The sequence below is a fragment of the Balaenoptera physalus genome (assembly GCF_965194825.1).
Source record: "Balaenoptera physalus genome assembly, chromosome: 11".
In the NCBI taxonomy this organism is placed as follows: domain Eukaryota; kingdom Metazoa; phylum Chordata; class Mammalia; order Artiodactyla; family Balaenopteridae; genus Balaenoptera; species Balaenoptera physalus.
Window position 1 is genome coordinate 71,642,900 of NC_138896.1, and position 25,606 is coordinate 71,668,505.

Below are 25,606 nucleotides of genomic sequence, written 5' to 3' on the forward strand. Positions count from 1 at the left end.
GGCGTGGGGCGGAGGGCGGTCGTCATTGGGTCTCGGCGGCAGGCGCTCCTGCTTCTGCTACCTGTTGCTACGGGCGCTGTAGAGCTGCAGCGAGGCGCGCGGGAAGGCTCGTCTCGCGAGAACTCGGCTCCCTTCATGACCGTGGCAGCTGCAGCGGTTCTGGGACTGACATGGACGCTCACGAGGACTACGTTTGGCCGAGGGCAACCTCGGAGCTCATTCTCCTCCCGGTCACGGGTCTGGAGTGCGTGGGGGAGCGGCTTTTGGCGGGTGAGTTTTGGTTTGAGGCGCGCGCTAGCGGAGAAGAAACTGAACGCTCGCCTGGGGAGCGGCCTTAAGAACAAAGGGATGCCGCGAGGAGGAGGACGGGCGGCGGGCGGGAGCCCGGAGATGGCGGGGCTGAAGCGCGGCCCGAGGAGCCCAGGAAACAAAGAACTGAGGTGGCTCCCGAGGCCTTTCATAAACTGCAGGTGACGCGGAGAGGGCGGGTGGGATGGCAAAAAGGAGCAGGGAAACGCGGTCGGCGGGGGCGGGGGAAGGGAATGAGAGACGCCTGTGGCCGCTTGGATGAGTTGGGCGGGGCCTTGGCCTCTCCTGAGGGGGCTCGGCGAGTAGGTCGGCGATGGGTCCCCCCCGTGGGCGGGTCCAGAGCCCGGGGCGTGGCCTTTCGGGCGTGGGCAAGGCCCAGAAGGGGGTGTGGCCTCCCCGGTGTGAGGGTGCGGCGGGTGAGGCTCTTACCTAGAAGGTGGGGATGAAGAGCCTCTGGCCAGGATGGGGTCGCGGGAAGCCAAGGACGAGACCTTTCTGAGTAGGCCAGTGCTCGGGGAGGCGGAGGGCGAGGTCTCTCCTGAGATGGTTGGGTTCCAGGAAGTCCGATGTCGATGCCCCTCCGAGGAAGGTCGGCTCGGGTAGCAGAGGCCAGGGGTCTGAGGCGGCAGAGACCTGGGGAGCGGTGAGGCTCGACTGGAAGCCACTAGTGACCGATGATGGTGCTGCGGAGTTTGATAAGGGTCCCAAGGCAGAGCACTGGCTGTCAAGCCTTGAGTGAGCTGCTAGCAATCCTAACGGGGATGGATGTATGGGGGTGGGGGATGGGGCGAGGGATGGCCCAATTTTGGTGTGGTGTGGGGGCTCTGGGAGCCCAAGGTTCCTACACTGAGCTAAACTCCTAAGGCTCCTGGAGGAGAGGATAGCTAAGCAGAAAACTGAAGAACCGGAAAAGTAAACTAGAAGAGAAGGTTCCTGGCAGAGGGTGAGCAAGCCAAAGGCCTTAAGACTGAGTTTGTCACTTTGTGTGAAAGAGGGAATTCTTATGAGGCTTCAGTAGGAGGGGAGGGTGGTCTAGGAGAAGAGGCTGGAGAAATGAGCAGAGGCCAGACCATTTAAGGCCTAGATTTGACTTTATCCTTAAGGGCATAAGGTCCCAGTGGCGAAGCCCCACTGAAAGGTATTAAGCGTGGGAATGGCTTGGGAAGTTCAGATCAGAAAGCTTTTAAAGTGAATTCACCTATTCCTGTGACTTCCAAAGTGACTTTTATATTGACAGTTCTCAGATCTCACCCATGTGTACTGATGATCTAAATGTGTATCTACAATCTGAATTCCCAGCCCTTGTTGTCAAGTGCACAGGTGCCTACAAATTGAAATACTCCTGCTCAGCAGAGGGAACACCAGCCACTCAGGTGCCCAAGCCCAAGAATCTACCTTGTTCCCTAGGCCAGTCTGGTTGATTTTCACTTCATACATGTGGCATCTGTCTATTTTTTCTACCTTTATTGCCATCAAATTTGAGGCCATGCACCTATGCCTCCCTGACCCTCTCAGTAATGTTCTCTCTAGCCCATCCTTGAGCCCTTTGTTTCCTGTTCTAGCCACACTACCCAAAGCTCTTGCTCACCTCAGGGCCATCAGATTTGCTGTTTCCTCTGCTAGGAAAGGTTCACCCCCTCTCACTCCTGCCTGCTCTTCCTTTGGCTTACTGCTGCTGATCCCTGATTCCTCAGCCTAAATGTTTTGTCCTCCAGTTGGCCTCCCCAGACACTCACCCAGTCTGGTTAGATCAGACCAGGGTTTCTTAGTCTCAGCACTATTGATATATTGGAACAGATCATTCTTTGTGTGAGGGGCTGTCTAAATTGTAGGATGTATAGCAGCATCATTTAGCCTCCACTCCTAGATGCAAGTAGCACACACAACTCCCGGTTGTGGCAACCAAAAATGTCTTCAGACATTACCAAATGTTTCTGGGGGGAAAATTTCCCCTCTGTTGAGAACCACTGGAGTAGACTTTCCCATTTTATATCCTTTTTTTCCCCCCCCTCATTTTATATTTTTAAATCAACCTATATAGTTCTTTCTTGGAACTTACCAAAATTATAACTATGTAGTTTACTTGTGTGATATTGTTTGTTTGTTTTTAATATTTATTTATTTGGCTGTTCCGGGTCTTCATTGCTGCATGTGGGATCTTCACTTGCGGCATGCAGGATCTTTTAGTTGCGGCATGAGAACTCTTAGTTGCAGCATGCAAACTCTTAGTTGCTGCATGTGGGATCTAGTTCCCTGACCAGGGATGGAACCCGGGACCCCGGATTGGGAGCGTGGAGTCTTAGCCACTGGACCACCAGGGAAGTCCCTACTTATCTTTTAATTTTTATTTTATGTTAGAGTATAGTTGATTAACAATGTTGTGTTAGTTTCAGGTGTACAGCAGAGTGATTCAGTTATACATATAAATGTATGTATTCTTTTTCAAATTGTTTTCCCATTTAGGTTATTACAGAGTACTGAGCAGAGTTACCTGTGCTATACAGTAGGTCCTTGTTGGTTATTTTATTACTTTTTAGAATATTTATTTATATATTTTTTGGTTATCTGTTTTATTTTTGTTTGGTTTTTTAAAAATATTTATTTATTTGGTTGCGTTGGGTCTTAGTTGCAGCTCCAGGACTCCTTAGTTGTGGCTTGCCAGCTCCTTAGTTGTGGCATGTGAACTCTTAGTTGCGGCATGCATGTGGGATCCAGTTCCCTGACCAGGGATCAAACCCGGGTCCCCTGCTTTGGGAGTGTGCAATCTTATCCACTGCGCCACCAGGGAAGTCCCCTGGTTATCTATTTTATTTATTTATTTAAAGTATTTTATTTATTTATTTATTGGCTGTGTTGGGTCTTTGTTGCTGCGCGCGGGCTTTCTCTAGTTGCGGTGAGTGGGGGCTACTCTTTGTTGTGGTGCGAGGGCTTCTCATTGCGGTGGCTTCTCTTGTTGCGTAGCAAGGGCTCTAGGTGTGCGGGCTTCAGTAGTTGTAGCACATGGGCTCAGTAGTTGTGGCTCGCGGGCTCTAGAGCGCAGGCTCAGTAGTTGTTGCGCACAGGATTAGTTGCTCCGTGGCACGTGGGATCTTCCTGGACCAGGGCTCAAACCCGTGTCCCCTGCATTGGCAGGCAGACTCTTAACCACTGCGCCACCAGGGAAGCCCCTGGTTATCTATTTTAAATATGTGTGTGTACATTGTCAATCCCAGATTCCCAATCTATCCCTCCCCCCACTCTTTCCCCCACCCTGTAACCATAGTTTTGTTTTGTTTTGTTTTTTTAAATTTTATTGGAGTATAGTTGATTTACAATGTTGTGTTAGTTTCAGGTGTACAGCAAAGTGATTAGGTTATATGTATACATATATTCATTCTTTCTCAGATTCTTTACCGATATAGGTGATTACAGAATATTGAGTAGAGTTCCCTGTGCTATACAGTAGGTCCTTGTTGGTTATCTGTTTTTTATAAAGTAATGTGTGTATGTTAATCCCAAACTCCTAATTTATCCCTCCCTGCCACGTTTCCCCTTTGGTAACCATAAGTTTGTTTTTGAAATCTGTGAGTCTGTTTCTGTTTTGTAAATACGTTCATTTGTATCTTTTTTTTTTTTCTGGCTGTGCCTCGCAGCTTGTGGGATCTTAGTTCCCCCACCAGGGATCAAACCCGGGCCCTCGGCAGTGAGAGCGTGGAGTCATAACCACTGGACCAACAGGGAATTCCCTGTTGTAGACTTTTTGATGATGGCCATTCTGACCGGCGTGAGGTGATACCTCATTGTAGTTTTGATTTGCATTTCTCTGATAATTAGTGACGTTAAGCACCTTTTCATGTATTTTTTGGCCATCTGTTGCGTGATATTGTTTAATGTCTTCCTAATCCACAGGAGCAGGGTCTTATTCATTACTCCAGCATATAGTTCATTGTCTGGTTTATAATCGATGTTCTGCAGTTTTTTGTTTTTGTTTTTTTTTGTTTTTTGACCGCACTACAGGGCTTTCGGGATCTTAGTTCCCCAACCAGGGTTCGAACCCGAGCCCCAGCAGTGAAAGCCGAGTCCTAACCACTGGACCGCCAGGGAATTTCCAAATAAGTGTTTATTGAATGTCAAAAGATTGAGATCACAGGCTGGGAATAGCATGAGGGATTGCTGTTGTCATCTCAGGTTAAGAGGTGATGTCCTGGATCAAAGTCACTGTGGGGGATTGGATTTACAAATTCTCTAGAAAATGAAATCTGCAGAACTTGGAGACAAGATGTGGGAAGTTAAAAGGAATGGGCTTCCCAGTTTGGGGCTGGGGTTGGGCAAAAGATGGTATGGTCATTGGGGTGAGGACATGGAGCAAGCTTGAGGATGAGCTAGTAGAGTAGGACGTGCCTGCAGGGCAGCCAGGGGGCAGCTGAGGGTCACAGCAGCATCTGCTGCCAAAGTGTGGGCTGCCTTTCCCCATTGATATTGAACATACTCACATCTTCTGAGATACAGAGAAGAAGCTCCTGGAAATCAGGAGGGGTTCTGCTGTGGACCCAAGGTGGAAAGATTGACTTACTGGGTCTGCCTCTCCCCTGGGGGAGGTGGGAGTGGGAAGAATGCATGTAGCGGTAAATGAGGCCAAGGATTTGGGGACTAAAGCTGAGAGGGTTCCTGTCTGAAGCATGAGAAGTTAGGTGGGGTGAGGAGGAGACTGAGTTTGAGGAATTCATGGTTGAATTGAATGTGATGGGTGACTGATGAGGGGATCAGAAAGTCAGCACTGAAGGTACAGCTGAAGGTGAGACCAAGGATTTTCCAAGGTTCAAGCCTGCAGGACTGAGTGACCTAATATATTCATAAGCTACTTACTGAGAATTTTCCCTGCTCCCTGTCTCTTCTTCATGGCTCATCAGAGTTAGGTGAGGGGTTCTGATGTGGCTCTTTGCCTCTGTCCAGGTGAGGGGCCAGATGTCCTGGTGTACACCTTGGATTTTGGTGGACATCTGCGGATAATGAAACGAGTGCAGAACCTGCTTGGCCACTATCTTATCCATGGGTTCCGAGTGCGACCAGAACCCAACGGAGACCTTGACTTGGAGGCCATGGTGGCGGTGTTTGGGAGCAAGGGACTCCGAATTGTGAAAATTGGCTGGGGACAGGGCCGCTTCCGGGAGCTCTGGCGCTCTGGCCTGTGGAACATGTCCGACTGGATCTGGGATGCCCGTTGGCTTGAGGGGAACATGGCCTTGGCCCTGGGCCACAACTCAGTGGTGCTGTATGACCCTGTGGTAGGGTGCATCCTGCAGGACGTGCCCTGCACGGACAGGTGCACCCTCTCCTCAGCCTGTCTGATTGGAGATACCTGGAAGGAGCTGACCATAGTGGCGGGTGCCGTTTCCAACCAGCTCCTGGTCTGGTACCCAGCAGCTGCTTTAATAGACAATAAGCCAGTAGCCCCCGACCGACGGGTTAGTGGGCACGTGGGTGTCATCTTCAGCATGTCGTACCTGGAAAGCAAGGGCTTGTTGGCCACAGCTTCAGAAGACCGAAGTGTTCGCATCTGGAAGGTGGGTGACCTGCGGGTGCCTGGGGGTCGGGTGCAGAATATTGGGCACTGCTTCGGGCACAGTGCCCGTGTATGGCAGGTTAAGCTCCTAGAAAATTACCTTATCAGTGCAGGAGAAGACTGCGTCTGCTTGGTATGGAGCCACGAAGGCGAAATCCTCCAGGCCTTTCGGGGCCACCAGGGCCGTGGGATCCGGGCCATAGCTGCTCATGAGAGACAGGCCTGGGTGATCACTGGGGGCGATGACTCAGGCATCCGGCTATGGCACCTGTTAGGGCGTGGGCACCCGGGTTCGGGGGTCTCCGCCCTCTGCTTCAAGTCCCGTAGCAGGCCAGGTGCCCTCAAGGCTGTGACGCTGGCTGGCTCATGGCGAGTACTGGCAGTGACTGATACAGGGGCCCTGTACCTTTATGACCTCGAGGTCAAGTGCTGGGAACAGCTGCTGGAGGACAAGTGCTTCCAGTCCTACTGCCTCCTGGAGGCAGCCCCTGGTCCTGAGGGCTTCGGACTGTGTGCCATGGCCAATGGGGAAGGTCATGTCAAGGTTGTCCCCATCAACACTCCAACTGCAGCTGTGGATCTGACCCTGTTCCATGGGAAGGTGCACAGCCTGAGCTGGGCCTTGCGTGGCTACGAGGAGCTTCTGTTGCTAGCATCGGGCCCTGGTGGTGTGGTGGCTTGCCTAGAGATCTCTGCTGCGCCCTCTGGCAAGGCCATCTTCGTCAAGGAACGTTGCCGGTACCTCCTACCTCCAAGCAAGCAGAGGTGGCACACATGCAGTGCCTTCCTACCCCCGGGTGACTTCCTGGTGTGCGGGGACCGCCGGGGCTCCGTGTTGCTGTTCCCCTCCCGACCAGATCTGCTCAAGGATCTTGGGGTCGGAGGCAAAGTTGGGGCTGGTACTGGAGCACTTGGAACGGGTAGTGGCAGTGGTGGGAGTGAGAACGCCTTGGCTGAGTGGGGCCCTGTGTCCACCCTCCCTTCTCTGCATGGGAAACAGGGTGTGACCTCGGTCACCTGCCATGGTGGCTACGTGTACACTACAGGGCGTGATGGTGCCTACTACCAGCTCTTGGTGCGAGGTGGCCAACTCCAGCCAGTCCTAAGGCAAAAATCCTGTCGAGGTATGAACTGGGTGGCTGGGCTCCGAATGGTGGCTGATGGGAGCATGGTCATCCTGGGTTTCCACGCCAACGAGTTTGTGGTGTGGAGCCCCCGGTCGCATGAGAAGCTGCACATTATCAACTGTGGTGGAGGGCATCGCTCTTGGGCCTTCTCTGATACTGAGGCAGCTATGGCCTTTGCCTACCTCAAGGATGGGGATGTCATGCTGTACCGGGCTCTTGGTGGCTGCACGCGGCCACATGTGATTCTCCGGGAGAGCCTGCATGGCCGTGAGATCACTTGTGTAAAGCGTGTGGGCACCATCACCCTGGGGCCTGAATTTGGGGTGCCCAGCTTCATGCAGCCTGACCACCTGGAGCCCACCAGTGAGGGCCCTGGCCTGATCGACATTGTGATAACGTGCAGCGAGGACACCACCGTCTGTATCCTGGCACTCCCCACAGCCACAGGCTCAGCCCATGCGCTTACAGCTGTCTGTAACCACATCTCCTCGGTGCGTGCAGTGGCTGTGTGGGGCACTGGCACCCCAGGTGGCCCTCAGGATCCTCGGCCAGGCCTGACTGCCCATGTGGTGTCTGCGGGGGGCAGGGCTGAGATGCACTGCTTCACAATCATGGTCACCCCAGACTCCAGCACCCCAAGCCGCCTTGCCTGCCACGTCATGCACCTTTCGTCTCACCGGCTGGATGAGTACTGGGACCGGCAGCGCAATCGGCACCGGATGATCAAGGTGGACCCAGAGACCAGGTGAGGTGCACTGTCAGACAGGAGCACGGGGTTGGGGGGCATGCAGGGCAAGCCCTGTGCCGCTGCTCCCAGGCTCTGCCTGATGGCTGTGTACTGTCCTTGCAGGTACATGTCCCTAGCTGTGTGTGAGCTCGACCGGCCTGGCCTTGGCCCCCTTGTGGCTGCAGCCTGTAGCGATGGGGCAGTGAGGTGAGCATATAGGACCCAGGGAGCCTGGAGACAAAAGAATAGAATGTAAGGATGTTTAGAATGGGTTCTGAGCTGGGCCATTTTCTGCACCCCCCAGGCTCTTTCTCTTGCAGGACTCTGGGCAGCAGCTACAGCTCCTGGCTGAAACCTTCCACCACAAGCGCTGTGTCCTCAAGGTCCACTCCTTCACACACGAGGCAACAAATCAGCGGCGGTGAGAGGGGCTGCATGGTGGTCCTGCATGGGTTTGGTGGGGGCTTCTATTGCTTTCCATCCCCCTCACTGACCCAGCTGCCTTTTCCTGGCTACCAGGAGGCTGTTCCTGTGCAGTGCAGCCACAGATGGCAGCCTGGCCTTCTGGGATCTCACCACTGTGCTGGACCATGGCTCCCCTGCCCTGGAGCCTCCAGCGGACCCTGGGCTTCCCTACCGTGAGTAGCTAGAGTGCCACTATGGCTGTCCCCCCACCTCCCAATGCACCTAGCCAAGTGTTGAGCTGGGTCGTGACAACCATCTTCTTCCTCCAGGGCTGGGCAGCCCCTGCCTGACCCTCCAGGCTCACAGCTGTGGTGTCAACAGCCTGCACACCTTGCCCACACGTGAGGGCCATCTTGTGGCCAGTGGCAGTGAGGATGGCTCCCTCCATGTCTTTGTGCTTACTGTGGAGGTGCCAGAGCTGGAAGAGGCTGTGGGGGGCGCTGAGCTGGTGCCCCAGCTGCAAGTGCTGGAAGAATACTCTCTCCCCTGTGCACATGCTGCCCATGTGACAGGCCTCAAGATCTTAAGCCCAAGCCTCATGGTCTCAGCCTCCATCGACCAACGGCTTACCTTCTGGCGTCTGGGGCATGGTGAGCCCACCTTTATGAACAGTACAGTGTACCACGTAGCAGATGTGGCCGACATGGACTGCTGGCCTGTGAGCCCTGAGTTTGGCCACCGCTGTGCTCTTGGGGGCCAGGGCCTTGAGGTTTACAACTGGTATGACTGAGATGTCCCGCGGTGGCCGGCATGCTGGGCATGGGGCCTGCTCACAGACAGAGTGACTGTCTGTGCCCGTGCCCAGCGTGCCTTGAGGGGAGGAAGAGGCAGCCGCGGGTTCCTGACTCAAGAGCAGGAGCTGGAGGTGAGTTGAAAGCCACCTGGGCAGACCAAGAATATGCCCCACTCCCCACAATGGGACAAAACTTTGTCACAGAAGCAATTTATTTTGGTTCTGGGTCTCTAACAAAAATCTGTGGGTTTTTTCCCTTTCAGTTGATGACTTTGCAGACATTCCCAGATATTGGGGCCTCTGTGGCCTTAGATGTGACTCAGTGGAGGGAGACCCAGCATGGCCAGCCCGGTGTGGAGCACTTCACGCACAGCCCGCAGAAGCTGCAGACGGGCAAACATTTGACCAAACAAGTGTGGTCGAGGCTCCTGGAGGAGAGAAAGGGGCCTGCTGGTCTCATCCTTTGCTTCCCCTGCATCCCCCACATATGCCCTTTTGCTGTGCACTTACCCCTAGGATGTGTACCCGGTTATAGTATGAGCTGAAATCCATGCTGAGCTGTACCAGGAACTTGCACACCTGGAGACAAGAGACTGAGTCACTGGCCTGTCTCTCTTTGTGCCCCAGAATAAAGAATAGTGTGTGCAGTCCATCCCAGTCTCCTCTGCCTTACCATCTCTGTGCGTGCAGTGATGTGGAGCCCTGGGGCTGTGCGGGGCAGGGCTGCTGTGTGGCCCAGCAGGTCTGGGAAGGGGAGGACGCTGTTGAAGAGCAGCAACCACTCACCCTGTGGGGGAGAAGGGTGCTGGGAGGGAAAGGCCTGTGCTTCCCACACGTGACAGCTACCCAAGAGGGGCACTCACCTCATCATGTAGCAGGGAGAAATCCAGACTGCTCACAGGTGGGAAAGTGGGGTACAGACCTTGTTCCATGCTGCACTTGTAACTCTCAAAGAGTGTGGCAAGACGTGCACAATTATACATGACAAAGGTGCCACTTTTGGTGCCCTTTGTGGAAATGCTGCTGTCGGCCAGGGCCAAGAGAAGCTGAGGAATGAGGGCACAGCTGCAGAGGGAGGACAGCCACTGCACACCCTGTTCCCCCCAGCCCTGGCCCAGCAGGGCGCCCAGGCTCACCTGACTTTGTGGGGCTGTGCTGAGCATCTCAAACTTAATGGTTGCCACAGAGAGAACCCTGAAGATTTCCATCCAGGCTGGGTCTGAAGGAGTATGGATCAGTTATGTCTCTACAGGCAGGGAACAAGGGGGGCAGGGGTGCAAATGACCTTCCCCTACCCAAAGCACAGCCAGGGTCTCCCAGGCGCACCTTGTGCCAGGTTCCTACCGTGCTTCAGTGCTGAGGCCTTGCACACCTGGGCATGCCGGAGCCTGCATTTTGAAAAGAGTGAGAGGAGGACCAGTGGGCAGAGTCCCCCACCGCAACTACCCTGGCTTGGTGGCCTTCCTTCCAGCCTCACTCACTCGTAGTACTCGGGGGCAGTCAGGGTGCCAGGTGCACCAGCTACTTTCACTGGGCCACAGACCAGGTGCTTCTGTCAGGAAGATAGCAGGGGCTCAGCCAGCTGGCGATACCCTCCAGGAACCTAAATTTGGTTCCTGGACTCCCCCCCACCGCCAGCTTTTTACCTTAGGACCTCCATCCCCTCAGGGTAGCCTCCTGAACCTATTCTTCAATATTCTCTTGGCTATGATGCCTCCAGAGACCTCTCCCAGCACCTGCTGCACGTGCCCATTTACCAAGCCTAACATCTCCCCAGGGTCAAGTATCACCTTCTGGACCCATCAACTAACAAGTGGGTTTCAAGGGCCCTGTGAGGTTGGTGTAGGGAGCCACCATCACTAACCTACCTGTCTGAGAGGAGCCTGGTCATCCAACTTCCACCAAAGCAGGTCCAACTTCTGTTGCTGGAACTCCTCCTCACAGCTCACCACGTGTACAACCATGCAGCTATCTGCGCCAGCATCTGGGGCCGCGGCCTATAGGGTAGGAGAGTCACTGCTGGGGACACGAGACACCTGGTTTGCCAGAGGCCTGCAGGGTGGGGTGTCAGTCACTAACCAGGCCTAGGGAGCTGTCCTCAGCCCAATCCTGCACAGCCTGCTGCAGCTCCGCCAACACAGCGAGCAGATCCTCCGTCACTGCGAAGAGAACACACAGGGCTGAGGCCGGCGGGGATTGCAGGGCCCAACTACTTTCTTTATCTTTTTTTTTTTTTTTAAACATGGATTTAATAATTTATTTTTGGCTGCGTTGGGTCTTCGTTTCTGTGTGAGGGCTTTCTCTAGTTGTGGCAAGCGGGGGCCACTCTTCATCGCGATGCGCGGGCCTCTCGTTGCGGAGCACAGGCTCCAAACGCGCAGGCTCAGTAGTTGTAGCTCACGGGCCTAGTTGCTCCGCGGCATGTGGGATCTTCCCAGACCAGGGCTCGAACCCGTGTCCCCTGCATTAGCAGGCAGATTCTCAACCACTGCGCCACCAGAGAAGCCCCCCGACTACTTTCTGGCCCTGCTAGGCTCCGGGTCCTACCCAGACAGCTGTCCAGGTTGGGGTCATAGCCAGTTGTGCGTCCCCGTTCGTCCACCAGCTCCTTCAGGCACACTCGGCCCAGGGCGCCAGGGGGCAGGGCTTCCGCGTTACGAGCAGGGGTGAGCTCTGCAAGCGCGCGGCTCCTCAGGGCTTCGGTCGCGGCTCTCTCTGAGGCCACGGGCCAGTCCACCCGCAGCTGCTGCAGGAAGGTCGGCATGTGCGGGTCCCGCACGGCGGGCACTAGGCGCACACTCACCCTGCGAAGCGAGGCGGCCGCCTCAGCCCGAGCACCGGGCTCAGCTATCCCCCACTTTCCACCCGCAGCGGCCCTCAGGCCCCCATCGCGCGCTTTCTCCTTTGTGGGCCCGCGCCCCAGCTCACCTGTGAGCGTGCAAAGCTCGCGCCAGGTGGTCGGCCACGAGCACGGCACGCAGCTGGCTCAGGCGGAGGGCGCAGGGGCTGCCGCGCAGCGCCGGGCAGTGCAGGACGACGCGCGGGCCCGGGGCGGCGGGGACGGTGGGCGCGGCATAGGCGGCCACGGCGCCGAGGACGCGCTCGAAGACGGCGGACCGCCGCAGCTGGAGAGCCAGCCCCGCGGGGGTTGGCGCGCAGCTCAGTACCGGGGCCACGCCAGGACCCTGCAGGCCGACGATGGCGTGAACCACGCGCTCGGGCACCTGCGGAAAGACAAGCTGGTGAGCGGGTCGCGGCGCTCCCAGCTACCTCGGGCCGCACGTCCCCGCCCTGCTCGCGCCCACCTGGTCGTCCCCGAAGCGCGCCTGCAGCGCGCGCCGCGGTGCCAAGAAGTCTCGGACACGCAGGTGGCGGGCGCGTGTCTCCTTGAACCACACTGGGCGGCCCGGCCCCAGGGCCGCGTTGAGAGCTCCCAGCGTCTCCTCTACCCCAAGGCGCATGGCGACCGGAAAGAGTAGGCAGAACCGGAAGCAAGGAACCGGAAGCAAAATTTCGAGGTCGAACTTCCAGGAGGGCCAATTGGTTGGGGCAGGGATCTGGCTGCGGCCCGTGAGTGGACAGGTGCGCTCGACCTACGACTCCAGTGCTACCTCCGCGTGGCCCACCAGCTTGGCTCGGCTACGGGTCCGAAATCTCTGGGTACGCTACGGGCCTAGGATTCTCTCGCCGTCGCCCGCAGTAGCAAGCAGGGAAAAAACCTAAGTCTTACATTTATGTATTTGTGATAACGTTTCATTTCCTCCATTTACACATGATCAAAACGGCAAAAGTCCCAAGTGGAGTCTCACTGAAATAGGGCGGCTAACATTAAAGCCACTTTCATGACCTACTGAAAAAAGTCACATTTTTAAGAGAATTTGTGTTCTCCAGTTTCGGGTTATTTGCAAGCATTCCCTCCTTTGACATATGGGTTGTCTTTATTCCTAATAAATGCCCACTGATAGAATTGCCGGTTTTCTCCTCTTGAATCTTGAGTAATTAGAACCATCATGATGGTTTCCAGAAGCTCTTAATGCTTCTCCTTGAACCTGGTGTACTTTAACAAGGATCCTCCCACTTCCTGGTTTAGGCAACCAGCCATTGTGGGTCAAATAAACAATGTGACCATGAGAAGACCCAGCTTAAGAACAGTTCACTGAGCACCCCACTCCTCTACCAGTGAGAATGCTCTTTCCTCTGTCCCACCAGGGCTCCTGAATGTCTTCACTTTACTGTAACTTAGATAACCCTTTCCTCTTTTCTTTAATGGGGATTGAACCTAACGCAGTAGAGCGCTGTGCAGCAGATCACTGGCAAACCCCTGATCTCCGCCCTGGAGCAGTGAGAATAACCAGAGTTCAGAAAGGAGAGAAGCCTCGGCGCAGGAAAAGCTTGGCAAGGCCCCTTTCTGGGCTAGGGCTGCAAGGCCCTGCTGGGAAGCGCCGAAAGAGCACTGGGCGGACACGACATTCCCGATGGCTTCTTGGGTGCCCACTCAACGGGAGTGATCGTGTCATTCCAAAGCGCTTTCCATGCGTCACGCGCACGACCCGGGGACTGCTGCTAACAGGGTTGGGGGCCCGGAGGCGGAGCTGGGGACTTCAGCTACTCTGGGTGCATGAAGACGGTTGGGGGTGGTTTTACCCCAGGAAGTGAAAGGCTATCTTTAGCGAGCTGCGGGCTGGGGCTGCCCTGTGGGACTCACCGCCATTTGCAGCCCTATCCGGAGGCCCTGGATCCTCCCTCCCTTGCCAATGGTACCTCGGGCTCCAGAGATGGCCACCGCCTCGGCTCTCCGACGTCTACGCCTGTCACTTCTAGCCTGAGGGCGCACCTGAGAGGGGACGGAAACCAGAGCGACCCAATAAAGTATGTCTGGGGATCAGGGGCTAGCCCATTCCATCTGGGTCAGGACGCTGCTCAGGCAGGAGAGCAGGGAACGAAATCCAAGTGCAGCTGGAATGCTCTGGAGACAACAGCTGCTTTTGGGATTCCGTTGCCCGCTGTCCAGCCGGGGAGGGGGGCGGTTTGAGGGGGTTATCCCTCGCCCTAGGGCCAGATCAAAACCCCCCACTCCCAGTCGCCGGACTCAGGAGCTGAAACCAGGTCTAGTGGGAACGAGCCGCTCACCTAGGCCCCCAAACAATATGGGAGGTGGGGGCCTTCCCCGGGACCAGGTCCCGATCCGGATTAGATCCGCGGGGTAGGATTAGTCCTGTTGGTCTCATGCAGTCAGGGCCACTGCAGTGACGGTGGCGGGGCGGGCTTCGGGATCAACCAAGAGGGAAGCGCGCCCGTGGGATCGGAGGGGAAGTAAACCCTCCTCGGGGACACCCCGGCACCCGGGACCCTTTGTCCGGTGACGCTGCCAGTGCCCGGAGCGCTAGGGGCCCAATGGGCCCGCACGGCAGCGACGGGACTCCCGGAAATCCATTGCGACCGTCCTCGGTTGTGTCAAGCCTCCCGCCAGCCCGGCCCCGAGGGTGGCAGACGCGGCAACGTGCCCCTGAGGCCAACACACGGTGGGCGCGCGGAGATGCCAGAACCTGCGCGGGCGCCAGCAATTCTCACGCCAGTAGGCCTTCTGATTCGGCTCAAGACGGGGCGCAAGGAATTCTCGGGACGCAAGCGAAGTGAGCGAGGACAGGGCGATGCTCCAGCCGCTGTCTAGTTCAACGTCGGGTCCGGTTTAGGCCCGGTCGACCGCCGAGCACCTAGAAGTACCCTACCAAGGCGTCCCCTTCCGCTTGCTCTGGCCGCAGATTCGGAGCCATTTTAAGGCGAAACCAACCAGCCACGCCCCCTCGCGCTCTGGAGAGGCCAATCCATGCTCAACCACGCCCCGTGCGACTCGCGGCCGCGGCGCCAACGGTCGCGCTTGTGACGGTTAGGGAGGGGCGGGACTCGGGGAACAACCGAGGGAAACCTGAGCTGCCCACCTCGCCTTCGGAACCCGACTCTCCAAAGCCGGGATTAGAGGCTTGGGGGCTGACGCCACGCCCTGGCCAGGTGTGCGGGAGTCGAACAGGTGCTCGGCCGCCCCGCCCCGGGCCCCGGGAGGCCGGCGTAATGGCTGAGAGCCGGGGGCCAGGCCGCGGCTGGGGCCCAGGCAGTGCCCTGAGGCCAGCCACGCCACCAGGTGTCCGGCTCCCGCAGGACGGCCTGCGGAGATCTGGGGAGGGGCGGACGGCAGGTGCTGACACCGGAGCCGCGCTGGGGGACGCGCCTTCTTGGGACCGAGGCCCCTGGCTCGCTCCTTCCTCTCTCCCGCGCTGGGCCGGCCGAGTTGCGCGGTGCCCTCCGCGACGCTGGGGGCGCTGTAGCCGCGCTAGGCTTGGTGACGCCACGACCCCGCTGTGCTTGCGCCAGCCTCCCTGCACGCCGGTCCGCCATGGCCGCCGCGTTCGTGCTTCGGAGCCAGTACCGAGCGCGGCTCGCCCTTCGCTGTCCGCCTGCGCAGCTGCCATGGTGAGCCCGGACCCAGCGTCCCTGACCACCCGCTCCTACGGCCGGCGATTCCCGGCCCCCTAGACCCTGATCATACCTCTCCGCAGGGCCCCGCGGCGTGGGCATCGGCTCACGCCGGCGGATGACGAACTGTATCAGCGGACGCGCATCTCTCTGCTGCAGCGCGAGTCCCCGCACGATATGTACATCGACAGCTACAACAGCCGCGGCTTCACGGTCAACGGAAATCGCGTACTTGGGCCCTGTGCGCTACTCCCACACTCGGTGGTGCAGTGGAACGTGAGCCCTTCCCTGCAGTGAGGAAACCGAGGGCCAGAGTCACAGGCCTGCCCCCTGATTCTGTCCCTGGCACACCTGGCTTTTCTTTTGCCCCGCACTGGAGCAAGTAGAGGGCCTCTGGGGAAACCTAGGTGGACTTGTATTTAACTTGTCTCCTCCCCACACAGGTAGGTTCCCACCAGGACATCACCGAGGAAAGCTTCTCTCTCTTTTGGATGCTGGAGCCCCGAATAGGTATTGGAGGAGGGGAGGGCTGAAGTGCTGAGCCCCAGAAAGCCACCCTCTAGACAGACCTGGTTGTAGACTAGCCGTGTCCACCCTTCCCTAGAGATTGTTGTGGTGGGCACTGGAGACCGGACTGAGCGGCTGCAGTCCCACTTGCTGCGAGCCATGAGGCAGCGGGGCATCGCTGTGGAAGTGCAGGACACAGTATGTCTGGGACTTGGGAATGCGGAGGGGAGCCCAAGCTTAGCACTAGCCCAGCTGATGCTGGCTTTCTCTTTGCAGCCCAATGCCTGTGCCACTTTCAACTTCCTGTGTCATGAAGGCCGAGTGACAGGAGCTGCTCTCATTCCCCCACCTGGCGGGGCTGCACTCACATCTCTGGCCCAAGCTGCAGAATGAACCACCAGGAACTTACCTTACCCGTCCAGGAGGGCCCTGGCACCTTTTGCAGAATGCAGGGGTTTCCAAAGCTTTCACTAGCCCCTCCCCCTTTGTCACTGTAACATTTGTCTTGTTTGCCAGCAAATTAATAATTTAACCCACTTCTCTGATTTTGTATTAGGTGTGTTGCTGGCCAGGCGCTGCTGGCTCAGTGAGTTCTTGGAGGGGGTTGTGAAGGAACCAAGAGGTCATCTATTTGTCTACACTGCTTGGCCTCTCAGAGGCCAGGAGACAGTATAGGCACCTGTTCTAAGCTGTGTATCTATCTACTTGCTGACATGCAGATTTGAGGGGACTTCTGTGTTTTCTCCACGAGGTCCTTTTAGAGATTCAAATTAGAGAATATGTATGTGGGTCTCAACCTGATCCCATGTGGCCAAACTTTGGGCTAGCAGGAGGCCCCGTGGATGCGAGTCCAAAGCCCCATGGACTGTTCTGTGACCCTTCCTAAGCAGCCACAGGCAATTTCTGAGACCAAACCCTTGGGGGCCAGAGCTTGTCTGAGCTGCCTTTTGAGATGCCTCAGGAGGGGCTTTTTGAATCTAGTACTACCCCCCACTTCCAGTTCCTTGAAGCACCCTTATCTGGGGGCATGAGGCTTTCTCTGGAAATGAAGGTGCTTTATTTTTGTGTATCTGTGATGGTGGCAGCTGCAGAGCCCCACCTGCTTGTTGACCTCAAAGATCAGGCATCACTTTTTTTCAAACTTTTATTGAAAAACCGAGGGTGTGCTGTATCCCTTTTCAGAAAAGACGCTTCTCATACCTGTTGGCAGAAGGACCAGCTGTGAGGTGAGGGCAGGAGCATGGAGGCATGGAAGAGACCTCCACCCCAAGGACAGAGGAGTGGAGAGGGTTGGTCACTTACGAATGGAGGCTGTGGACACCACCTTCCACCTGAGCTGAGGATGTTCTCTTCTCAAACTTGAGCTCTCCAGAATACATCATGGCTCTGAAGAGAGGCAGAAGTCAGATGTGGGTAGCTGGCCCTGGACCAGCCCCTCTACCCAATGTCCCAGCTCCCTAAGCTTACCGGACTTGGGTCAAACTCTTGGCACCAATGTCCTGGCAGGAGTGCTGGATGCCGGCAATCAGGTAGGGCACAAATTTGTGTATGGATCCTTTATCCTGCACAGCCCCAGACACCCCCTGGGCCACCTTGATTTTGTCAGCTTCACTGCAGGGAGAGGCAGGAAACAGGCAAAGTCGAAACATGGATGATGCTGCCATTGCAGGGTTAGCATAGGGCAACCGACCTGCCTGTCCCACCTGAAATATCGGTTCTGGCTGCTGAGATGCTTGTCCATGGCATCAAGAGAACCCATACCACGATATTTCTTTAGCCGGATCCCATCAGAGAAGAAATACTCGCCAGGGGCTTCAGTGGTAGCAGCCAGGAGGGAGCCCATCATAACTATGGACAGAAGGAATGCTGGGGGAAGACCCTGAAAGGCATTAGGGAAGGAGACCCACTAGGCTCCCTGAATATTGGGCCTCACCTGTGGAGGCCCCAAGGGCCAAAGCTTTGGCAATATGGCCCACATTTTGGATTCCTCCATCAGCGATGACAGGAACACCAAAGCGCCGTGCATATTCTGACACCTTGTACACTGCTGTTGCTTGGGGCCGCCCACAGGCCAGCACTGTTGAGACATGGAGGAACAAATGGGGGTGGCGTTAGTGGGAACAGGCAAGAGGCTCTGTGGCCACAAATCAGCACCCAGGAGCTCTCAGTTACACCTGCACCAGGACTGCAGCCTGGTAGAGGAAGAGTCTTGTCTGGGATGGCTGCTGCCCCATCAGCCTTAAACAGTACAAATAGCTGTGATGGCTTCCATTCACCCTTGGCATGTGTGCGTGCATATGTGCATGGCCCAGGGCAGCCTCAGGCACGTGCAGTCAGCAGCCGGGAAAGCCCCGCCCAATTGATATCAGGTGGGGTAGGGGGTCACCGTGCAGTTAGTACCCAGAGACCCACCCCTTGCTCCCTGCATGGTGGGTAGCTCAGGCAAGATCAGGGCAGTGGTCGTGTGGAAGGAAGAGTGGACCCCGGAGTTGGTCCTTAAGCTGTGCCTACTGAGGAGATGTGGGCAGAGCAGGGCCTACCTGGTGGAGGTCCTGCCCTACAAACACCCCAGGAAGAGAAGGGAGCTGTGTTCTTGAGCAGCTCCCAAAACCATGGTCTGTCATTCAGTTTGCCCTGCCCACCCGTCAGCACCACAAACCCCGGGAGCTACAGCTACAGTCAACCAAGCAGCCGGGCAGTGGGCAGCTGGGCCGGGCCAGTGGACCGGGCCGGACTTACTATAGCAGCCCGTGACAGTAGAAGGGCATTTGGGGCTGTGGGACTTTATGTCTGGAGGGATCTTGGGAGCCGCTAAATAAAACAAACAGACCAGAGTTTAGAGAGGGCACAGAGCAGGAGCGGGGAGGCCAAGGCTAGGTGGGGGAGGAAGTGGCAGGTGAAGAATGACGAGAGCTCGTCTTACTTCCAGCATGTTACCCATCCAAGGGGCCTGTTTGGCCCTGGGGCTGCCCCTACTGGAGGACTCAATGTAGTTCCCGTCAGAGCGCATGGCTCCAGGGCATGTGGGGCTAAGGGCCCTGCTAAAGCCAGGTCTCTGAGGGCCTCGACAAAACGTGTTCTTACCTTCTTGAGTGATGCAGATGGAGCCACTGCCCATTCCCACCCGCAGGGCATCTACACCAGCATCAATGAGGTTCTTGGCCTGAGCAGCTGTGACCACTGCAAGGAGGAACAGGGAAAGGCTCACATGATGGTCTACGTGGGAGCCTAGCTCCCCCACTGTCGCCCCACATCCTTCAGTGCCCAGTCTTGTCTCACCATTGCCTCCAATGACTTGGAGACTGGGGTATTTCTCTTTGATGTACTTGATCATGTTGATCTGGAAGATGGAGTTTCCCTGGGAAGAGTCCTGAGACAGGAAGGTAGTCCCAATGAGACTGTGGTATGACAGCTGCTCCTACCACCCCACGTTGCCTGTGCAGCAGCTCACCAAAACTACCACGTCCACACCAGCCTGGGCTAGCAAGTCCAGCCGATACTTGTCATCCTCATGAGTGCCAATGGCTGCTCCACACAGCAGCTGCTTCTTGGCATCTTTGGAGGCCAGTGGGTAATCTCGGTTTTTCTTCAGGTCTGTCCGGGCAATGATGGCCACCAGCTCATCATCTTCATTTACAATAGGTAACTTTCCTGGGGACAGGGCAGGACATAAATCAGGACCTTGGTCTTTGGTTCCAGAACCCTTCCTACCTCTAGGACTCACCCTTCTTGCTGCGCTGCAGAATTTCATTTGCTTCCTTCAGTGTGATGCCTGCAGGGGCTACCACCAAGTCTTCCCTCTTTGTCATGATCTATAAGAGAGGGGAGTTGCGAGGAATGGCAATAGGAGATCAGGCCTCCCAACAGACCCTGCCCTAACTCAGGGGTGAGGTTCCAAAGACCACCATGTTTACACACCTGCACCCAGACTACCCTCAAGTAAACCCAACAGTCTGCAGCAATCTAGTGGCAAGAGTGAGAATTTAGTAGAAAGGGCATCAGGTACATGGAGCACATTGTGGAGAAAGAGCCACACCAGAGAAATGACAAGAGGAGGCTGAAGTTGGTCCTTGAGCACAGCCCCCACTCTGGGTGTGGCAAAAAATTTGGGTATGCTGGCAAACATTTGGGCAGACTGAAAGCCTTTGGTGGGGAAGGGATGCAGGAACCCCATGAAAGGGTCAGAAACTTAGCCGGGTGTTCATCTTTCCTGGACAGCAGAGGCCCTCAGAGTTGCCATTCAGACAACAGAACAGAATCCTTTATCTTTAGCCTGGGTTGTCAGAGTTTGCCTGTGCTCTGTCAGTGGCACCCACCTCTCCCAAAAACCGGTCATGCTCCTCCTCCTTGAGAAAATCAATGTCCCTCGAGGAGATGATGCCCACCAGGCGGCTCCCCATCCGGCCTGTGTCAGTGATGGGGATACCACAGAAGCCATGCCGGGCCTTGGCTTCAAAGACATCCCGCACTCGATCCTTGGGACTGAGGACCACAGGGTCCGTGATGAATCCCTGCTCGTATTTCTGGAAGGGATGGTGAAAAAGGGCACTTCTGAACCACTTTCATCAGACTTTTGGTCTGAAGCCTGGGATCTGTGCCAGCTCCCCCTTTGGCAGTGCCACAGGATCAAATCACACAAACACTTCAAACCCAGAGCTAGGAGACATGAGTGAACTGCAGGCACTGTCCACCTGGCCCTCTTCTGTTGCTTTAAGACACAGGGTCTCAGGCTCTTCTCCTCAGGAATTGAACCCCCACAGTGGGAAAGAAAGGATCCTAAATCAGGAGAATAATTCCCCCACTCCCACCCCACTCCACCTCAGTGCAATTCCCAGGAGCTCTTGACCGTGATCTTTTCCCTTCTGACCTTCACTTTACGAACTTCATTGGCCTGGAATTCTGGTGTACAGTTGTGGTGGATGAAGCCAATACCACCTGTAAGCTGCAGGATACACAAAAAGAAAACGGGAAAAGTGACAAAGAAGAAGAGTGGCATGATTGTATGCCTTTGGGAAAGAGAGATGGGGCCCCTGCTTCTGCCCTCACATGCCACAGTGCTCACCGCCATTGCTATGGCCATCCCAGCCTCTGTGACTGTGTCCATGGGTGAGGAAACAAGTGGGGTCTTCAGAGTGATCTTTTTAGTCAGAGCAGAGGTCAGGTCCTAAAGAAATAAGGCCAACTAATGTGCAAAAGCACCTCATATACCTCAGGGTGGTGCCATGTTCCCCGCAAAACAGGTGCTCTGTATGACCTGCATGCCAGTAAGACCATTCCAGAGCATCCACCCCCAAAAGCAATCTACTGAGGTAGTCGAGAGGGGACAGCAGCACTTTTATCCAACCTTGATACTTAGGATCCAATTCCTGTCCATACTCACCACTTGGTCTGCAGTGAAATCGATGTACCCGGGGAGAATGAGAAAGTCACTAGAGGGGAGGGGAATTGGGAGTAAGGGTCAGGCTTATGGCAGCCTGAGACGCCATCCTCATAAATCATCTCTTAAGGCATTCCGGCAGAGAGGGAAATGACCTAGCCCGAGTATCACAGGCAAGGCAGAGAACAAGGTAGAGATGGAGACAGCGGACCTTTTCTGCCACCTAGCTGTCATCAGCGCCTCTGGCATCCTGACAACTCCATGTGCCCAGAGAACGGAGTTTCTAACCTGGAAATCTCAGGCACTACCAAGATGCCTCCTCCATCCCACCCGCTTCAGACCTGTCAAACTGAACCTGAGATGGGTGGGGAGTTTCCGGAACCTGTCCCCCACGCCCGAGCCAAGCGGGCTCAATGGAAGCCCCACCCGGCCTCCCAACCCTGCGCGCCGCTCCTCTCCTGGCCCAGGTGAGCCCACTAGGCCCGCACTTGTAGGTGAGGCCGTCCCCGCAGTTGAACAGCTGCTGTGCCGTGAGCCCGTCGTCCGGCACGTAGGACGTGCCCCCGCTAATCAGGTAGTCGGCCATGGCTAGCGCGGGGCAAGGCCGCGCGTCTCCGAGGACGGCGCCGCAGAGGCCTCCGCCTTCTGGGCCGCGCCAATATAAACCCGCCGATATCGTCACTGCGCCCAGCACGTCGCCTACGTCAGGACGCAGCACGCACGTACAGAACTCGTACGCCTCTAGGGCGGGGCTGGCGGTAGGGAACGCAAGCGCATAGCACACCCTAGGGCTGTTTCCTGTTGCTACCCCCTCCCGCAGGACCTCGCCCGTCCAACGAACAGGCAAGGCTTTGCTGCCACTGTCCCGCCTGGCTCCTCCCAAATGAAGAGGCGTTGTTCACTAACATGTTGAAAAGACGTGCTTGTCATTCTTAATAAACAACTAGATTAAGAATACATAAGAGAAACAGAGTGGTATCTTTATATGATACACAAGTGTATGTTACAAGAATTCCATCAGGCACAGAAGCCTCAGGTTTAAGGCCTCAATGTTAGGCCAAAAAAAAAAAAAAAAGACATGGTAAAGTTTTTACTTTAACATCTAAAATGTCACTTGTCATAAAGGAGGGTGTAATAGAAATTGTCTTTAATAAATCATAATTGAAGTTCCCCTCATTTTCCTTCCATTAAGATGCTACGTTTATGTCTGAGCATGAAGAAAGAAAAGACCATGGCTCCCCTGTGGTCAGCGAAGTCTGCCAGTCAGAGTGGAAGCCAGCTGGGGAGATTCCCTGGAGGGTCCATCCATCATTAATTCCATCTTTCTGGAGGAAGGGAAGGGGCGACAGTTCTCCTAACAGTCCAAGCCCTTTCCTCAGGCCCCACACAAAAAAGTCAGCCAGCAACTGTCTAGGACATCTGGCTCTCAGGAAACCCAGAGCCCCCATGGGCTGAGAAGTCTGCCACAGCAGGTTTATGAAGATGCACAGGGGGCAAAGTTTCCTTTTACATTTGAAATAGAAGCGGTCTGAAAGGGTTCATAACTACACCAATAAAAAAAGAAAAGAAAAAAAAATGGAGGCCTCTTCTTTAGTGTGAAAGTGTCCGTTTTTTCCTGGATGGTCTCCCTTGCACCATGGCTGAGGGATCTCAGTGCATGGTGCTTGCGTTGGCCACCGCAATGGCCTCCTGAATTTCTCTTATCACCAGGATCCGAGTCAGCATCTGTCCCATCTGCTCTCTGCTGATAGGCTGGACTGAGTACCAGATTGGGCTGTTGGGGGCCACCACCGGCTCGGGCGTCAGGTAAAAGGTGTCATTCCGGCCTTTCACACTCTGGGGGCTGAAGAATACATGGGTAAAAGCTGGGTAAAACCACCATGATCTCAACCCCCCCACCATGAACCTCCTAAACAGATGCTATCTGCAAAAGATGGGAAGCTCTGGAAAGCATGGTGGCACAGCTCCTAAATTCCATGCAGCCAACACACACTACCTCTAGGACGTCCCTTTGGAGTTACTGCAAATGCCAGTGTTAGGCTGCCCATCTTCTGCTCCTCCCTCACACACTGCCAGGTGTGATTCCTCTGACTAGGGCTCCCAGGGCTCATCTACTTGAGTCCAACCATATCCCACTCTGAACCAATTTCAGCACCCAGAAGGTCCATCTCCAAGTCTTTGCTTATGTTGTTTCCTCTACTCCATCCACTGATAATTCCTCAACTTGATCTGAGGGACTCTGACTTCTCAGCTTGGCTATGATGCTGGGGCCTTTACCTGGACTCACACCCCCTCAACGTTGTGCTGTACTTCTCTTAAGTACTTAGCACATGCCATCCTCTAACAGTTATTCATCCACTGATTCAAGATTTATCAAAGGGCTGCTGTGTGCCAGGCCTGCACTAGGTGCTGATATTAAAAGAAATGAGTAAGACCCAAGAGTCCCTATATTATGGAGTTTACAGGTAAGAGGGGAGACAGACAGCAGTTAAACAGTTACATGAAGACAAAGAAAATAACAAACAGTGGTAAGGGTTACAGAAGAAACAGCCGGAGGGAACAGGCAGGGAATTTGGAAATGCTTCCCTAATAAAGCTCTTTTAAGGATGGATAGGAGCTAACTAGCTAAACAGGCACGGGGTGGCAGGGTCTGCCCAACAGGGAAAAGTTCTGTGCAGAGGTCTTGAGGAAGGGAGAGCATGATGCCCTTCAGTGGAGAAGAGCCAGTGTGGCTAGAGAGCCAAGAGCTACACGGACATGAGGTTAACAAGGGAGAGTACATGAAAGGCCCTGCTGGCCACATTAGGATTACTGTCTTTCTCTGTAGAGTAAAAGGAAACCACTAAAGGTTTTAATCTAAGTAACACGGTAAGACCTACAATGTAGAAAGATCTTCTGGCATTGCTGTTAAGATGATATACCAAACTGCAGGGGCAGGAGAGAACGAAAGCCAAGGAAAGGAGTTCCCTTAGATTGACAGTGGTGGTGAGAAAAGGTCAAGGCCAGGAAGATGAAGGGCTATGCTCACTATGTGACAGAGGCAGCCTCTCTGTACCGTCCTCCCTCTACCTTCATCCTCTCTCCATGAAAGTGGACCATCAGGGAGCAGTGCTGGGCACATGCTTTGGGAAAACCAATAAGGTTGCTTCTATATTTAGCTTTTCGGAAGTGTGTTTTTACTCTGCCTGGGACTAGAGAATGCTTTTGTGCGCACGCGCACACACACAGGTCACCCAGTCACAATAAAGCCTCCTCACCATTTAAAGAGGTAGAAATCGTAGAGCTTGATAGGACATCTCAGTGGATTCTCTGGATTTTCCGTCTGTTCTGCATACATGTCATCTGTAACTATAAAACATACCCCACCACCACCACAGACATGGCATCAGACTGCCTTTACTCAGGCTCAGATTAGAAACCTTAGGCTTCCAGCCATCCCAACCAGGAAATACTGGGAAGGAAAAGGGTGTGAGGCATGGGCAGTGAGTATGAAAGGAAAAGGCAGCTATCATTTCTGGGGTGTCTCTCCTTCTACAAGAGTTTGAAGTTTCTGGCTGGGGAGAAGGGAATGGAAAATTCCTATCCAGCAAATCCCAATCTTCACACTCATTACTAGCCCCCCAGGCACAAGGGCAGGGCAGGACCAGTAGCACCTGTTTCTGCAACCCCTACCTCTTTCCCCTACCTTTCTGGCCAGTCTGGTGTATCCCAAGTGCCTTCAGGTACCGAATACTCGTGCTTTTATCCTTAGGATTAGAGGGGTTCTTCTTTGTCTGTCGTAAGACCTTGGAGAAGGCCAGCTTCATGTGCTGGTCCACTGTCTTCAACAGGAAGTATCTGCACCACAAGTGAAAGCAAGGCAAAGGGAGGGGTGCCAGGAGGAGACCGTGACTTACCCTCCGCCATCAGGGCTTCAGAGGAGCCGCTGCCCACACTCCCAGAATCTGGGCAGGCCCACACCCAAACACACTGTCTAGTGGAGGAATCTCATCAAGACTGATGGTAGGGATCTGGCAAGGCTGTCTGCCTCACTAGTCAGCACACAAAATGTAGCCAAGTGGGGCTGAAGGCTTTCAGTAGCTCAAAGGCTCTCAAGTATATGTCAAAGGTATTCAGAAGTCCATCTGGATAGTTTCTACCCTCTTCACTGGGCAGATGCCAGCAGTGGCTAAGCATGGAGCCTCTAGAACACTTACTTGGTGTTAAAGAACATGAGGGTGGTCAGCAGGGTGGAAGGGGAGTGAGCGCCGAGCTGCTTGCACTCCCACAGCATCTCCTCAGTCACGTGGCTGGGCAGGACATAGCCTAGGAGGAACAGAGTACTGCTACAACAAAAGGATGGCAGGCG

The 25,606-nt window shown here is 55.1% G+C and overlaps 5 protein-coding genes and 1 long non-coding RNA gene across 15 annotated transcripts in view; 2 read left to right on the forward strand and 4 right to left on the reverse strand.

Moving 5' to 3' along the window:
• Nucleotides 1-20: 20 nt before the first annotated feature.
• Nucleotides 21-9,555, forward strand: WDR6 (WD repeat domain 6). Of its 2 annotated transcripts, none has more exons than XM_082413548.1 (7): nt 21-270; nt 5,242-7,723; nt 7,829-7,912; nt 8,010-8,126; nt 8,225-8,343; nt 8,440-9,035; nt 9,167-9,555. In XM_082413548.1, exons 1-6 carry the CDS (start codon nt 171-173, stop codon nt 8,898-8,900), a joined length of 3,363 nt encoding a protein of 1,120 aa, XP_082269674.1. In that variant the 5' UTR covers nt 21-170; the 3' UTR covers nt 8,901-9,035; nt 9,167-9,555. The 2 variants fall into 2 exon arrangements, with proteins under 2 accessions (XP_082269674.1, XP_082269675.1); XM_082413549.1 differs by lacking the exon at nt 21-270 and adding an exon at nt 289-470 and having other exon boundaries at nt 9,167-9,306.
• On the reverse strand, nt 2,315-5,250 carry LOC309638071. Its single transcript, XR_014250994.1, has 2 exons — nt 5,155-5,250; nt 2,315-4,830 (listed from the first exon to the last, which is right to left on the reverse strand). It is a non-coding gene; the product is annotated as an uncharacterized lncRNA (long non-coding RNA).
• DALRD3 (DALR anticodon binding domain containing 3) lies at nt 9,098-14,417 on the reverse strand. 5 transcript variants are annotated; one of them, XM_082413577.1, is made up of 13 exons: nt 14,034-14,417; nt 13,665-13,737; nt 11,832-12,127; nt 11,451-11,707; nt 10,983-11,062; nt 10,772-10,900; nt 10,385-10,455; nt 10,230-10,291; nt 10,040-10,122; nt 9,767-9,949; nt 9,577-9,647; nt 9,414-9,482; nt 9,098-9,331 (listed from the first exon to the last, which is right to left on the reverse strand). In XM_082413577.1, the coding sequence occupies exons 1-12, from the start codon at nt 14,129-14,131 to the stop codon at nt 9,416-9,418; spliced, it is 1,470 nt and encodes a 489-aa protein (XP_082269703.1). In that variant the 5' UTR covers nt 14,132-14,417; the 3' UTR covers nt 9,098-9,331; nt 9,414-9,415. The 5 variants fall into 5 exon arrangements, with proteins under 5 accessions (XP_082269703.1, XP_082269701.1, XP_082269699.1 ...); XM_082413575.1 differs by having other exon boundaries at nt 9,577-9,708; nt 10,248-10,291; nt 14,034-14,411; XM_082413573.1 differs by having other exon boundaries at nt 9,577-9,708; nt 14,034-14,409.
• Nucleotides 14,418-14,797: 380 nt separating this feature from the next.
• Nucleotides 14,798-16,426, forward strand: NDUFAF3 (NADH:ubiquinone oxidoreductase complex assembly factor 3). Its single transcript, XM_082413598.1, has 5 exons — nt 14,798-15,371; nt 15,458-15,650; nt 15,818-15,884; nt 15,979-16,079; nt 16,158-16,426. The coding sequence occupies exons 1-5, from the start codon at nt 15,295-15,297 to the stop codon at nt 16,272-16,274; spliced, it is 555 nt and encodes a 184-aa protein (XP_082269724.1). The 5' UTR covers nt 14,798-15,294; the 3' UTR covers nt 16,275-16,426.
• Nucleotides 16,427-16,928: 502 nt separating this feature from the next.
• On the reverse strand, nt 16,929-21,918 carry IMPDH2 (inosine monophosphate dehydrogenase 2). 2 transcript variants are annotated; one of them, XM_082413578.1, is made up of 15 exons: nt 21,747-21,918; nt 21,262-21,310; nt 20,944-21,045; nt 20,749-20,823; nt 20,198-20,404; nt 19,606-19,693; nt 19,333-19,532; nt 19,161-19,251; nt 18,966-19,061; nt 18,621-18,692; nt 17,815-17,958; nt 17,585-17,729; nt 17,349-17,492; nt 17,184-17,267; nt 16,929-17,081 (listed from the first exon to the last, which is right to left on the reverse strand). In XM_082413578.1, the coding sequence occupies exons 1-15, from the start codon at nt 21,842-21,844 to the stop codon at nt 17,060-17,062; spliced, it is 1,617 nt and encodes a 538-aa protein (XP_082269704.1). In that variant the 5' UTR covers nt 21,845-21,918; the 3' UTR covers nt 16,929-17,059. The 2 variants fall into 2 exon arrangements, with proteins under 2 accessions (XP_082269704.1, XP_082269705.1); XM_082413579.1 differs by lacking the exon at nt 18,621-18,692 and having other exon boundaries at nt 21,747-21,917.
• A 299-nt stretch (nt 21,919-22,217) lies between these two features.
• Nucleotides 22,218-25,606, reverse strand: part of QRICH1 (glutamine rich 1) — a 55,623-nt gene continuing 52,234 nt past the window's right edge. For all 4 annotated transcript variants that reach the window (XM_082413569.1, XM_082413571.1, XM_082413572.1 and 1 more), the window contains 4 exons: nt 25,455-25,563; nt 24,944-25,095; nt 24,516-24,606; nt 22,218-23,101 (listed from right to left, as the gene is read on the reverse strand). In XM_082413569.1, coding sequence (XP_082269695.1) covers nt 22,909-23,101; nt 24,516-24,606; nt 24,944-25,095; nt 25,455-25,563 — 545 coding nt within the window. In that variant the 3' untranslated portion in view covers nt 22,218-22,908. The remainder of the gene's footprint in view (nt 23,102-24,515; nt 24,607-24,943; nt 25,096-25,454; nt 25,564-25,606) is intronic.

Coding starts and splice junctions, on each gene's coding strand:
- WDR6 (XM_082413548.1), top strand. CDS start 171: ATGGACGCTCACGAGGACTACGTTTGGCCGAGGGCAACCTCGGAGCTC. Junction 271..5,241: donor GGGGGAGCGGCTTTTGGCGG/GTGAGTTTTGGT, acceptor GCCTCTGTCCAG/GTGAGGGGCCAGATGTCCTG. Junction 7,724..7,828: donor AAGGTGGACCCAGAGACCAG/GTGAGGTGCACT, acceptor CTGTCCTTGCAG/GTACATGTCCCTAGCTGTGT.
- DALRD3 (XM_082413573.1), bottom strand. CDS start 14,131: ATGAGACCAACAGGACTAATCCTACCCCGCGGATCTAATCCGGATCGG. Junction 11,708..11,831: donor CGAGCTTTGCACGCTCACAG/GTGAGCTGGGGC, acceptor CTCGCTTCGCAG/GGTGAGTGTGCGCCTAGTGC. Junction 9,950..10,039: donor GCACAGCCCCACAAAGTCAG/GTGAGCCTGGGC, acceptor CTCATTCCTCAG/CTTCTCTTGGCCCTGGCCGA.
- NDUFAF3 (XM_082413598.1), top strand. CDS start 15,295: ATGGCCGCCGCGTTCGTGCTTCGGAGCCAGTACCGAGCGCGGCTCGCC. Junction 15,651..15,817: donor ACTCGGTGGTGCAGTGGAAC/GTGAGCCCTTCC, acceptor CTCCCCACACAG/GTAGGTTCCCACCAGGACAT. Junction 15,885..15,978: donor GATGCTGGAGCCCCGAATAG/GTATTGGAGGAG, acceptor ACCCTTCCCTAG/AGATTGTTGTGGTGGGCACT.
- IMPDH2 (XM_082413578.1), bottom strand. CDS start 21,844: ATGGCCGACTACCTGATTAGCGGGGGCACGTCCTACGTGCCGGACGAC. Junction 21,046..21,261: donor ATTTCACTGCAGACCAAGTG/GTGAGTATGGAC, acceptor TTATTTCTTTAG/GACCTGACCTCTGCTCTGAC. Junction 17,959..18,620: donor TACTGTCACGGGCTGCTATA/GTAAGTCCGGCC, acceptor ATGTCTCAACAG/TGCTGGCCTGTGGGCGGCCC.